The following is a 15,159-nucleotide window of genomic DNA, read 5'->3' on the forward strand; positions in this document are numbered from 1 at the left end:
TCAATGCAGGAAGCACCCATGAACAACTACCATATTCCAACATTTTCCACCAAAGCCTTCTTCATCCACTATTACTAGGTGCTGCAGGGGCTCTTTCAGTCCACATCCACCCTCAGACACACAGACCCTTTCCAAAACTTTCACCTGTTTGTCATAATACACATGCTGAAGAGGATTCCTGCAGCTGGCCTTCTTCCCTCCCATGCCCCTCAGGAATGGCCACCTACACAGTGAACAGGAAACTTACAGGACCTGATGAACATGGAGGTAACATTCTAAGTGATCCAGCTTAAACCCTCTGGAACCAGTCTTTGGTAACTTAGAAAAAACTTTCATCCAACTACAAACAAACAAAAAAAAAACCACACAAGAATCCATAGATAATGATCAAATCAGATTCTGCATGTTGATCAGCTGTTAACCGTAGTTTCCAATGTTGATTACATAGGCTAGAATTGAAAAAACCCAAGTGGAATAATTAGGTTTCTCGGCATGTTCCAGATGTTGCTGCCTATACCACAGCACGATTGTATGCAAGTGAGAACATGCACTGTAATCACTCCTAAACAGTTGGCTTTGAAGTATAAACACATGCAAGATATCCTCTTCAGTCCAGATCATACATGTTTAAATTCCATACATTGTAAACCCTTCAATGGTAAGATAAACATACAGTTGCATTATGGGTGACAGATGTTGCATGTTTAAGAAAACTCCAGGGTTGGGTTTGGAAATGCAGTGGATTTTGCTTGAGCAAATAACCACACAAAGAAGCCTCACCGTATTCCTCAGACATTACTATTATGCATGCCAACTCCAAAGCAAGGGCAGTCAAACCAAGGACAGATACAGCAAGCTGTATATTTTCCTGTGGCAACAGAGCAGTGCTAAGTGCACTTATTAACAGGCTGTCTTCACTTTTCCTCCTCAGTCACACACTGCTTCAATCACATGCTTCCTTCATACCTCTAGAGTATTTCAGGACTGTGACACTTTATCATGGATGGATGGTTAAACATGCTGAAGATTAAGTCTGCAAATAAACGGGGACTGGACGGAGCCCAGGTAAAGATATCCATTGTGCTCATGTGCCACGCTAACAGAAGGTACTGTCACTCCAGTGGGATCATGAAAGCTTCTTCTGTAGGATCCTGTCTCACTAAGTTCAACAACGAGGCTACGCTTGGGCACGAGCTTTGTCACAGTTTCCTGGCTCAGTATCTAGAAGACAAAAAAAAGAGGAAAACTATCAAAAGACTCTGTTGTACACAATTGGAAGTCAGATATACAATCAAAAACCGTTCCACACCCCTCAATTGAACCAGCTAAGAACAAAAGCACACATTTTGAGTAAACAGTATTACACAGGCTTAAAATGTGACAGCTCAAAAAAAATTTTTTTTAAAGATCAGCCATCAGAAATGCACTCTGACACTGGGCTGAACAAAAGTCCTCACAGGAGGCAGCAGCTTCTTCTGGCACAGCTGATGCTAAGCTGCAGACATGCTCTGCCACCCATAGCACTGCTCTGTTAAGGCGTCTGCACTACACCAGCAAAGACAGCACAGCACAGATGAGAGTTCATTTAGCTGAACTGTCACTTCTATCCTAAATGCTGCCAGTTGATTTTAATTAGTTTTTTTTGGGAAAGCATTTTCAAGTCTTCATATTGCGTAAAGAGAACTATTCCATTTACTCAGTATCAGATATCCTTCACAAAATATGTTATTATTGCTATTTCTTTAATCAAAAAGGAGTGCATATTGAGTTAGAACAAAGTGCCACCCAGCAGTATATGAAGCATACACATCTCCTAGGATGCCTAGGGAAGCCACTAGAATAGAGGAAATTTTTTAAAACCTCTCCAAACACTTGGCAATAAGTCCTTCAGGCACTTCAGGTATAGAGGTGGAGTCTTCTTTCATACATCCAAATACAGATCTTGTATTGCTGCATGGCTAGGGCAGAGATAACTCCTCTTTCTTTCTTCTGAGATCAACATGGAAGGCAATTCAAAGAGATGTCTGTTTGCTACTTATTGAAACTAACATTTGCTTCTCTATGCATGAATCACACAAACTGCTCCACATGAAGACAACCACAACAGTTTCAAACAGCACTATTTTTTATTTTAATCTTCGTGTGAATAGGAAGAAATAGAACAAACCAATTTTTTTAGTCACTTCCATTCCCATACTAAAGGTCATTCTTTTTTTCTTACCTTAAATATCATCCTTTTAATCCACGGTTTTTCAGACAAAAAATCTAACGCAGAAAATCCAGGATTGGGACGGACACCTGGCATAGCTACCCAATATCCACCAGAGCTGCTTAATCTGATGTTATCTGGAAGACCAGGCATATTCTCAACAAACATATCTGCTCCACCTTTCATCAGCCCAGACACATAATACCTGAAAATTATAAATAATAGGATTATAATATCTTAAATCAAGCAGTCTAATTAATGAAGTATAAACAGGAATTTACTTAAAAATAATTTTTCCTTAGCTTGGCATAGGGAAATAAAGCATTGGCATTCTTCTTTGTCAGAAAAAGTCAGCTTACCCTACTGTGCCCAAGGAGTACAGTAGGAAAAATTATGCAGCGCAGATACCTCCAATGGAAAGTCTTCTTTGATGTTGTTAACTACACACAGAGTCTAGGATTTCTTTTGTCATTCAGCTCAGTCAGTTAATTTTTAAGTGGATGGAGTCAATAGTTTCAGTGAAGTCACACTCACCTTCTGATTCTGGCCATGGTTGTTTCCAACACCAGGACAAAGTCTTCCGCAGGAGAGAGCTGAACACCATTGGGAAACCTCAGTCCCACCATTAAGACTTTCACTTCTTTTGTCACTGTATCATATTCAAGCAGGCTAAAAAGAGAGTATTATACATGTTTGTAAAGACAAATATTTACCCATTGCGATTTCATTTCTCACTTTTCATCTCCTTGCTCATGTATTTCACCTAAGTTAAAGCGGATAAATAACAAGGAAGCACTTGCTTATGAAGTCAGGAGAAATACAACTGCCAATCTCAAGAGGTCTATCCATTAAAGATTTAGTTAGAACATCATGCTAACACACTCTCTTTTAAAAAGCACATTCCATTTGAGTCTTCTCAAAGGAGAAGAAAAAAAAAGCAATCTCATTTACTTTGCTGCAGGTCTCATCAGCATCATCCACATCTTCTTCCACCCTCTCCTGGGCAGTGCAGTGCTTGCACAGGTGGCTTGTAACAACAAAAACTTGGAGACCAAGAAAGTGTCCAAGTCCATTCCTACAGGTGAGCTTAAAGTAAGCTAAATGCCTTGGGGAAGGGATACTTGCCGCCCATCATCCGTGCCTTCCATAAGCAGGAATAAGTAGTCTTTTCTTTGCCATTTGCTACTGGAGTCTGTAAAGTAGATTTTCCTGCCATCTCGGGTCACAGTAAGGTCATTCAGAAACGACAACTTCTGACCTTCAATTAGTGTTTTGGTTGACACAAGCACTTTCGTTTCACCTGGTCAGAAAAAAGACACACATATAAGGCCAGCTTTTATATGTCCTGCCTGGGCAGCAAGTTCAATACTAACAGAAAATCAGCAAGCACTTCACATTTTTTCCATTCTTGCCTCCGTTAAGTAAGAAGGTTTTGGATTGCAATGGAATAACTCAACACAATGTAAGTGAGAAGGAGAAAACACTCTTCAGAAAAGCTGAAACGGAAGATGATTCCTTCTGATAGGCACCAGACTTGCCACATTTCTCAATTCTGAATTGGTTTAATTCACATTAAACCAAGCATGAATGCAGGTCCCAGCGTTGTAGAGTTCAAGCAAACCAATTACCACTCTCTTTCCCCATCAATCTGTAGGATTGAAGAGTACTTTTTAAACATGAAAGCACTGGCAGGTTCACTGAACTGCTCTGGCACAGTTGGCACATCACCAGGTAAATTATTATGGCCAAGCCTCTAACACAACTGATGAAAATCTGCTGTAGTCATATTTGGGCCTGGGGTTTGTTTTTCTTCTTTGTTTTGTTTTGGCATGACTGAACTAATGTGGCAGCTGTCTACCATCAGTAAGGGAGACTTTGATTACACTCTCCCAAAGCCACACAGTCTAAACCCTTCGAATATGGCATTTGTCTAAGCCTCCTTCCCCCTACCCAGAGCCAATTTGGAAACAAACTGCAAAGAAAGTGAACCCTTCAAGAGAACAAACCATAGATTTCTGATGACACAGCTCTTGAAACTGAGATCTGGCTCAGGGACATACAATGAAGGACACAAAGCAGCAGTGCCTGTCTCAGCAGGAACAAGCCATTTGATCTTCAGCCACACCAAGCTACGCCTTTCCTCACCTTCTATAGATTGGGGTTACAGAGGAGAGGTCTTCACTACCACATTGTGAGATTAAGGCAGAAATAAAGGAATACTAAACACAGCAAAAAGCTTATGTAACTGCAAGATAATTTTTCTACCTTTATGAAAATTAACAGCTGCACAGAGCTCATGAGTCCCAAGGCATCTATTTTGACAGTTGAAAACACAGCTTACCAGAAGATAAGCAACTGTTAGCACTGATTTAGACAGACACAGAGAAGAAATGATTGCTACAAGAAAAAGTTCTTGCATGGCATGTTTCATCCAGACAGCTCCAAACTGCTTTAAAGAAAAGACAGGCATTGCCTACAGTGTCGGGCAAAACTCCAAATGAAGAGCAGATTTCTCAGTAGAAGAGAACTGCTGAATACAGAAGTCATACCTGTGCCTGGATTAACTTCATAGAGTCCATAGTAAGCATCTGCCACAAAAAGGGTGTTATTTGGTCCCACTCTGATACCAAGTGGTCGTCCACAAGTTGGCTCATCTTCAGGAGTTCCTTAGGAAAAATGTTTTAAATGGTTTTCCAAATACAAATAAACACAGGTCATTCATGCTTGCTGCATGAGATTGAACTACGGTTTAACAAGACATTAGTGCCAGTGCCATTCATGAAAGAAACAGTTTTTACTTGCCTGAGTGGGAGTGATACAGATAGCTCCATGTTATGACCAGTCTAGAGATAAACTTAGCTAGTAAATAGCCTGGCAACTGATAGCAGTTGCCCCAACTAGGGCTGAATGTCAGAAAATTGGATTTAAATGAAGACTTTTTTCCTATGAAGGATCAGTCTTACTGTAAGTTTATTTTCATAATAAAGGGTACACACTCCTTGGAAGTATCTCTAATTGGAAAGAGCTAACGTTCTGATGAAAGAATAGTTTTCTTATGACTACAGACTTGTGTATTAAGAACACCATAAACATGAAACATTTGTGTCCACTTGAATCCTAAGGAACTGTGACATTTAGAACATCTCTAATTTGAGACAGTCTGCTGGGGAAAACAGCCCTTTATCATCATTTCTCCACAGCCTGAGAAGGAACATGAGTCTAGGGTCCTCTCTACCTCTTTGGCCCCTAAGTAGCAGGAAGCATAACTTTGCCACCTTTCCCAAGAATATGTTGCATGCGGTGCAAGTCCAACAGAAAAGGTGATTTGCCATATCCACTCTCCCCCACATTCATGCCTGAACAAAAGCTCAAAGTCCAGCTGTGTATCAGCTGGCAGCAGACTGTTTGCTGTCAGTGCCAAGGCTTCTCTACGTGTTAGGCAGCCGAAACAGATCAGAGCTGGTCTTGTGAACAGCCTTTTAAAATGCCTAAAATGCTGAGCACGTTAGTGAGAGCTACGTAACAACAGCCTACAATCTCTGCTTAACCAGTGACAAAATAAGGGTGCAGACATCAATAACTGGTAAATACTAATAAACAATGCACTATCAGCTGTACTCACTCACTTCCAGAAAACTCATTAAGTGAAGCAAATGAGCAGCTGGAAAAGACGTGTGGAATTCAACAAGAAATAACTGCTACCACAATCCTCTAGTGCACTTAACGAGGAGGGGAAATTGGTACAACAAATGCAAGGTAAAATTCTATACAGCAGACATTTATTTACAAAATCTCCAAAGAAGTTGATTTTACCTATTCACACATTATCTCAGAGTTCATTCACTAACACTTGCTTAGAGGTCTTCAGTTTCTACAGGGTGGCCCTTCACCCCACAATCTTGCTGACTTCACCTTCACATAAACACACAAACAAGGTTGCTGACCTTTTCTTGTTTTCTTTTTTTTGGGTATATGCTATTTCTGGATGGGCCAACAGGAAAAGGAACATTATTTGTGACACATGCAACCTCATGTTCCTGGGGTTAAGATGCAGGATCTTCTACAGGTCATCCATGCTGCAAGCCTTATCAGAATGCAGACCTTGTAATGGTGGCATAAAAGAAACCAAATTCCCAAATTTTACTGCTAGGAGCAGTGTCCTTTGTTATCAGTAGCACCCATTCTCACTCTTTTAGCTCTTTGCTCTGCTGTTCCTTCCAGTGCTTGTAGAATTATTTCCACTCGTATGTCATTCATACACGTACTAATATTTCTGTTACAGATGTCCACAGGGGAAGATACGCACTTGTGTGTGAAATCCAGACAGAACACCAAGTTCATCCACACAAGTACCTGCTTTTGGGTACAGAATGCTCAGAAGGATGTCACTTACCACAAGGACCATGGCCAATTCTGGCTACTGTCTGTACTTCCCCATCTTCAATTTTGAGAATCTTTCCATCAGCTGTCCCAGTAAACAGCACATCTGCAAAAGTAACTGGTGTGATTAACTTGATCACAAAGCTGAATATAAACAACACAAACTTTGCCATACATGCAGATTAAGCAGCAAATGAAAGATGATTGGACTAGCAGAGCCCATTGGTAGGACTCTTCTATCTTCAATTTATCTGAAGCCCTACGTTTGCTAGTTATACTTTTCAAAGGGCATAACAAAACTTCCTCCTGGTCACATCATTCATTTCACCCATAGCTCAGCTGTCACAAATGGGAAGGTTTCCTAGAGAATTTCTGTTGATTCTGACCAAAATAGGTAACAGAAAAGTGTGGCTTCAAGAAGTCACTTCAGCATGACATTAACAGAGACAGGCAACAAAACTGTAATCTGAAGAAGGAATTTAGAATGCTTTGTTGCTGTGGATTTATATATCTATTTTTAATACTCTAATAATCCGTGAGAAGATTTAGCAGGAGGAAAATAAAGGATACAACTGCTAAACACCTTTTCTCAATGCTTACCTCCAATATTGACGATGGATTCTGGCCCAACCAGTTGATTCTCCCATAGTCGCTCCGCTTTCTGTAACTTGTTATTGGGCTCCAGCACACCCGTCAGGAGGGGTGGTTCTTTCAGGCTGCAAAAACAGAACACAGAACTCATGACTCTTTGCACAAATGTGCAAACACTCTTGAGCAATAAGTTGGATCCACCTTTTCCTAGTTTGCAACTCCTGAAAGCTGACCTACACTTCATATATAATGTATTTCTAAAGAAACACACAGCTGGCAAGCTGAAAGAGTAACTCTTGTTCATCAAAGATCAAAATTTTCTCGTTTTGCTCATCTGAAAAGAGACTGATCGTGTATTCTTAAATTGTATTTCTAAGTCAGCTTTAAGCTCAGCAACACATTCCATGTCCATCTTCCTTACAGAAAGGCAAAGGATTCAGCACCACGACACAGCAGAATCATAGAATAGCCTGGATTGAAAAGAACCACAATGCTCATCTAATTTCAACCCCCTGCTATGTGCAGGGTCGCCAACCACCAGACCAGGCTGCCCAGAGCCACATCCAGCCTGGCCTTGGATGCATCCAGGGATGAGGCATCCACAGCCTCCTTGGGCAACCTGTTGCAGTGTGTGATAGAATTACTCTTTTCTTACTCAGCTGAAGTAGCTGTTTTTACCAAACCATTTTTCCTGGAAAGACAGATACTTATTACAAAACAAAAAGACTTATAACAACACTGTATAACAATACACTAAGATCTGACTCCATATGACATCTTCAATAAGGGAAATAAATAACTTTTAATTATTAACTGACATACTACTAGTGACAGAAGACATTCCAGCATTCAACATGCATATCTTCATACCATAATGAAACATATATTCTTGTTCATAATTTGAATGCATTCCCACAGAGAAAGAGCAACTCAAAGGATTAAGTTGCACATAAAGGGAATTGCACTGAAATCTAAAAACTATAAAATAGGGTCCAATTTTGCAAGCCCTTATTCACATAATAGCCTTATTTAAGTCAACTGGATTTCTAGTCAAGTACAGAAATATGGAGAAAGGTACTAGTAAGATGTCTACACAGCTTCAAATCAAATACCACACTCCAGAGCACTGTGCTCCAAATTCAGCCCCAACTGTGCTAATAAATGCAAATATGTTCCAGCCACACTCTTAGGTTCTTAAAAACACAAACACCAACCACTACAGTCTCCATGATTTCAAGTCATTAATGAAGCTGCATTCTTGCTCAAGGTGGTAAGCTCATTAGTTGCTCATTCACAGGAGCACGCTAAAGCTCCCAGGGCAAAGCTCTGGAAGAATTTTTAAATTTAAATAACTCCTTATATGACCACAAGCAAATGCCTTCCACCCGCAGAATCTCTAAAGACATGGTTTGAGTCCAAAATTTGCCATGGTACACAGGATCTAGGACTTCCCCAGGACCAGCAACATTGCAACCACATTGTTCCCACAGTGAAAGTTGTGGAAATTTCTATGTATTTAGCAATTAGGGGTAAAAAAAGTTAGCTGGACCTGCAAACTGTAAAAGCTACGAGAACTGAAGAGAACAGGCACACAATACAATTAATGTAAGGAGAGAGAGATGCACACTTTATCTGTTTGGTTACAGATAGCAAACTTTCTAATTTGAGTACTAGGTCCTGTCCACACAAGATTTACAGCAGAGCTGCTTTCATAGCGCTAAGACAAGATAGTTTTTCACCCCTTTTTTCCAAGTGCTAGAGAGTTTCAGATTAAGATAACAGCAGAACTCACTCACTTGCCAAGAACTTTGGACTGTTACGTTTTCAAGTAGAAAATCCTCCCCAGGATCAATATCTTGCAATACAGACTCATAGAGAAAGAATTTGGAATAAATCAGCTGCAGATGTTTCACGTGAAATTTCAGGTGTCACCTGCCTTCGCCCTGCCCTCTTAATTCTCCTTATTTCCTGTGGTTTACCAGAGTAATATTGCCATGAATACAAATTTTACACTTTCTTCCACTGAAGTCATTGCTCCAAAAAGCATCCATCCACTTCAGCTGTTTCAGAACACTTCAGAAACACCACACAGAATTATCTTTCCTATTGTACAGGCCTAAATCACACCTTAATTAGCTTTTTAGCTTCTCTTCGAGAACATAAGCAATACAAGTCATTGATTTGGGCAAGAATGGTCAAGTTGAACCTAAATCTTCAGCAGAGTTAGCATTTTCACTTCCTTCAAAATGCCAGAAGCACCAAATCACCTGACCACACTAGCACACTGTTTCACACACAATGCAGGTCATATCCTCTCGTGCAGCTGGCTCACTGTTACATCCCATATTTGATATTAATTCAGAAAGTTCAAGACACAAATCAAGTAAATGCCTTTACTTCACAAGATGTGCATTTAAATATAACACGGCCATATGGTTCAGCTGGTACAAAGCACTGAATCAACACAGTCAGGTTATCCATTCAGTTCACATCTTCATATGAATAGTGTCTCTCGTCAGAAATGGGTACAGCTTGGGTTCAACTGTACTGCTTGTCCCCTGGTGAAAATATAGTTCATGTCTCCCTGAAGGCAGGAGCATTCAGTGAGCAAGCACAAGCTCTATTGACAGTTTGGACAGCAGAAAAAAGAAAAAACAAAGACATTTTTGAGATTAATGATCAGAGGAAGTAATTCAGTTCCTTCACTGATCAGTGCTGACACAACTGCAAAGGTACCTCAGATTGGGTTTGCAAAGCAAGCCCTGGCAATGGGTTACAGTGCAATCAATCCCCATTTTCCTAATACAGTGGGAATCACTTTACACAGTTGCCTCATTCATCAAAAAGTAGTACAACACATAGCAAAAGTCACAGTTTCATGTATCTACTTTAAAACAAAGCAACAACATACCTTATGGGTTGGGGGTCTATAGGACAATCTAGTAGAACAGTTGCTCCAAGCAGGGGCACAGCCAGAGACGCAGCCAAAGTCAAGAAGGTAACACGGAACACCTTGCTGCTGTAAGCACTGTCAGAAACACACAAGAAACAGGATTAACATGTGATGCTATTTTAGCATGTAATAATTAAGGAAATCCACAAACCTTAACAGCCCATTTCCTATACCAAAGGACACAGATATACTTTTACTCAATCACCTTCTCAAATAGTCTTAATGGCTAATATAAAACAAAGGGGTATGTATGCAGTCTCTGCACAATGGCACCACATGAGGCTCCGAGAGCAGCATCACGTACAGGTTTCATGCAAGTTACAGTTGATCAAAACACAACACTTTGTTCTTTTAAATTGAATTAATATTTTGGCAGCAGTTTCCTTCCCAGCTCTAAGTTAAACCTCCACCTTCCAGAATTTTTCAAGAAGCAGAAATCAGGCATGTACTAATAAAAGTCCCAGCAACTAATATAACGAATACAAGATTAGAGGAGATTAATTGAATGCTTTCTTCACATAGTGAAGACTGGGTTGAAACTCAAGCCCCAGCATGCAGATGCAATTAAGCACCTCCTACTAATCCAGCAAAACACACAACAAACAGCAAAACCAACATATTTTCTTCTCAACAAGCTGATAAACCTCAATCAAGCACTTACAGAGGAAAGCACAGAGCCATGTCCAACAAATCCCAGACCTGAAGCAGAAAAGCAGCTCCCAAACCTTAGCTACTCCCAAATGCTCACTGACACAGTCAGCCAGACTCCACTCAGTATCAGTTACACAGAGGCAAATGGCACCTGGTTGCCCTGCATCAATCCTGGACCATTTCCACCGTGCTGTCTTTCACCAGCCTGACATCCAAACAACAGGACAGAGAATTGCTGCCCAAAGCACAAACAGCAAAACTGGGGAGCTAACAGCATGTACATGCAGTGCTGCTATCAGCCTCAAGGTAATCTTTGGGATTATCTGCTGGGTAAGGAAGGACACAGCCAGGCCTGAATCTGGTCACTGCCTGCACCAACAACAAACTGATGCTAAAATATTCATTGCCCATCACAGCTCCTTCCAGACAGCAGTCCCCTTTGGGCACATCAGCAATGTTACAGCAATAAGCCTATCTCCAAGATGACGTAATCAGATCACGAAGCTGCTTCAAATAAGCTTGCTCATCTACACTGACCGACCTCTTTGCAATTCCCAGGGGCCAGACTGCCCTTGTGACAAACAACCAGATCTCAGCACTGTCTGCTTGGAACAGCAGATGTCTTGAGAAAGCAACATCCCAATCTTTTTCCCCTTGCCCTTGGAATGGAGAGAGTGATAGAGACATGAGGTGGTCTCTAAGTCTACACAAAGACTTCAGCTGCCTGCCTCACTGTTCCACAGTCCTTCAGAAAATGATGGCTCAATACTTTAAAAATTGAAAGTGCTGTCAGCAGTCACAGAAGCACCTTTGTGACAGATGAGAATAGCTCACACAAAAGGAAGCTGATAAAGGTGAATGAGAACTCATCTGCCAAGCCAACTTAATTAAAGCTCCTGAAAGCATTATTAGGTAAAGGTCATATTTCTGAGCCTTAAACAAACTTGCAATGTACTGATAATAAAGGAAGCAGGCAGGAAGAATGAGGCAACATGCAAACCCCCGCTACAAGCCTGCAAACTGCTAGACCTACTTTAGATACTGCTGAAATACTAGAAATTAAATAAAAGCAAATGCACATCAACAAAAATCAAACAATTCCCAAACTTCTAGTTATAACAACACTAATTTAGTTGTCACTGAGAACTAAAACAAGATGCTGTCACACAGCTCTTGGAGACAGGCTGACGAAAAGACACTAGAGGTCAGCACAGCCAGCAGTGTGGGCTGCCTCCTCTCAGCATAGGAACGGCAGGAGTGGCAGCAGGGAGGGCAGCTGTCAGCAAGAGTTTCTGCACAGCTCCCATCTGGAACATGGGCATCCTTCAGAAGTACTTCCACTGCTTCATGCAGGACAGTCTCGAGAGACTGGGATCTGTGAATATTCTGGATCGTTGACAGAGTCCTAGAAACACAACTGATGTGAGAAAAATTAGCAAGAGAGGTGGATGCTGGAAAGAGCAATTTAAAGGTGCCGATAGTCTCCCTTGTTAATGGGGGCTATGAGTACAGTAATAAGCACCTCTTGCACCCTGGTGACACAGAGGAGCAGAGAGGAAAATCTGAGGGGCGCTCAAATGGGAAAAGACATCAGTGATGGTGAACCAAAGCAGTGCCAGCCAAGAGTGGTTTAGGTTAGAAGGGACCTTGAATCACAGAATCACAGAATTGTAGGGGTTGGAAGGGACCTCCAGAGATCATCAAGTCCAATCCCCCTGCCAAAGCAGGTTCCCTACAGCAGGTCGCACAGGTAGGCATCCAGGCAGGTCTTGAACATCTCCAGAGAAGGAGACTCCACCACCTCCCTGGGCAGCCTGTTCCAGTGCTCCGTCACCTCACTGTAAAGAAGTTGTTGCGCATGTTTGTGCGGAACTTCCTATGCTGCAGTTTCCAGCCGTTTCCCCTTGTCCTGTCTCCACTCACCACTGAAAACAGTCTGGCCTCGCCATTCTGCCCCCCACACCTTAGATATTTATAGACCTGGATCAGGTCCCCTCTCAGTCTTCTCTTCTCAAGGCTGAACAGACCCAGTTCACTCAGCCTTTCCTCATAGGAGAGATGCTCCAGGCCCTTCACCATCTTCGTGGCCCTCCGCTGGACTCTTTCCAAGAGATCCTTGTCTTTTTTGTACTGGGGAGCCCAGAACTGGACGCAGTACTCTAGATGAGGCCTCACCAGGGCAGAGTAGAGGGGGAGGATCACCTCCCTCGACCTGCTGGACACGCTCTTTTTAATGCACCCCAGTAAGCCATTGGCCTTTTTGGCTACAAGGGCACACTGCTGGCTCATGGCCAACCTGTCATCCACCAGGACACCCAGGTCCCTTTCCGCAGAGCTCCCCTCCAGCAGCTCATCCCCCAACCTGTACTGGTGCATGGAATTATTCCTCCCCAGATGCAAGACTCTACGCTTGCTTTTGTTAAACCTCATCCGGCTTTTCTCTGCCCAGCTCTCCAGCCTATCCAGGTCTTGCTGAATGGCAACACAGCCTTCAGGCGTGTCAGCCAATCCTCCCAACTTCGTATCATCAGCAAACTTGCTGAGGGTGGCCATTATCCCCTCATCAAGGTCATTGATGAAGATGTTGAACAAGACCCGACCCAACACAGACCCCTGAGGAACACCGCTGGTTACAGGCCTCCAACCGGACTCTGCACCACCAACAACGACCCTCTGTGCTCTGCCAGTCAGCCAGTTCTCAACCCACCTCACTGTCCACTCATCTATCCCACACTTCCTCAGCTTTGTTATAAAGATCTTGTTGAAGATCGAGCTTTGGTGGAAGGCAAAGCAAACGCTGCTTTCTTATTGCTGCTACTGCCTGCAGTTACAGAGAAGCCAGTTTTGAATTGAATCGGTACACAGGGAGTTGTAAAGGAGATCGTCCTTAACCAAACCTCAAACCAATGAAGTGTTTATAAGGCACACAGAGGTGTCACCTCTCTGAACCACTGCCAGCTCCAAACAAACTAACAGCATTACACAACAGCCAGTCACACCCACAGCAGATCCGCGCAAGCCACAACGGGATAAGCGGCACTGTTCCAAGAGCTGCGTTTAAACAGCCCCAATACGTAAACAGATAGATGGTGAGATAGACCAACAAACCCCACCACCGGGCACACACGGGGCCGCCTGAGCGCCGCCCGAGCAGCACCGAGCGCCCAGCGGCGCCCCGGGTGGACGGCGGCGCCTTACGGCACGCGGCCCGCAGCCCAGCGCCGGACGGGCCTCCCACCTGCCCTCCTTGGCCTCCTGCGCCGGGCCGTCCTCGGTGATGACCTGCGGGCGGAGCGGCCGGCGCTGCCGCAGCCCCTCGGCCTCACTCATCCTCCGCAGCTCCGGCCCCGACCTCCGGCCTCCACCCGCCCCCCGCCCCGCCCCGCGGCCGCGCCTGCGCGCTGCGTCGCGCTTCCTCGGCGGGCCTCCGGCGGTGCGCTGAAGGCTGCAGAGCGGGGTTTTGCTCGGCCCCGCCGTGTCCGGGTGCCGCCTCCAGACGGCCGCTGAACCGCCGCGGTCCCGTCCTCAGGAGCGAAGCTCGGCGCATCCCCGCTGCCGCTCCGGGAAGGAGCGGCTCCATCCACCAGGTGGCGGCAGGGGGCTGCACCGCGGCTGGCGCGAAACGGGCCGGGGAAGAGCTTGGTGAGGAGTGCGAAGTTGGTTTTCTTGCTGCTGGGAGCGAAACCCCACACGTGTAGAGTCTGACGCCTACGGCACAAAGCCACAACACATCACGTAGAAGTGGGTGCTTCTTTTAATGAAAATCTGAATATGGAGATCACGGATTTCGGTCAATGACAATAAATGTAAAGTATGACAATTAACAACAGCAAAATGTTAATCTGTACAACACACGTCACCTCTAGGAGATGCCTTTCTGTTTCCTAAAATTAAGAAAATTGTGGTCTGGTCTCTTGGGTGGGAAAAAAGGCACGAAGATCAGGTTCCATGGGTACATCTGAGTGGGAAAATGAGGTAAGAACATGATGGACAGGCATGGCAAGGTTATGTTACTACTAGATGCTGCCGCAGCAGACCTTGAGGCTCTTTCCCTAGCAGGCCTTGTCTCCCTTGTTGAGTGTTTTCATTTGCCCTTTGTGTCAGACTGCAGCAGGTAAAACAAACTCTGAAACTCTTCTGATGAGGTTACAAATGCAATCTAGCACATCACCCCCACATTAATCATGGATGCACAAAGGTCCATCAGTTTTGCTTTCCCGAATGAATCAACCATACACAAGAGTATCCAATGATCCCACTATGAAGTATTTCAAGTATACTTTCCCCACTGATGAATGCATCAGTGGATCAGCTCAAAAGGCAGCAGGCCTGAAGTCTTTTGCTAGTGGCATCTTTCTCCTAGTATTTCAAGAAC

General features: G+C 43.6%; 1 protein-coding gene across 1 annotated transcript; it reads right to left on the bottom strand.

The window, feature by feature from the left end:
* Positions 1-1,011: 1,011 nt before the first annotated feature.
* APMAP (adipocyte plasma membrane associated protein) lies at positions 1,012-14,114 on the bottom strand (the record flags this gene model as incomplete). The annotated part of the gene is made up of 9 exons (XM_079550031.1): positions 1,012-1,221; positions 2,222-2,414; positions 2,744-2,878; positions 3,335-3,509; positions 4,759-4,875; positions 6,603-6,695; positions 7,190-7,305; positions 10,092-10,208; positions 14,023-14,114. The coding sequence occupies 9 exons, from the start codon at positions 14,112-14,114 to the stop codon at positions 1,012-1,014; spliced, it is 1,248 nt and encodes a 415-aa protein (XP_079406157.1).
* Positions 14,115-15,159: the final 1,045 nt, after the last annotated feature.

The sequence above is a fragment of the Tetrao urogallus genome (genome assembly GCF_951394365.1).
Source record: "Tetrao urogallus genome assembly, chromosome: 2".
Lineage (NCBI taxonomy): Eukaryota > Metazoa > Chordata > Aves > Galliformes > Phasianidae > Tetrao > Tetrao urogallus.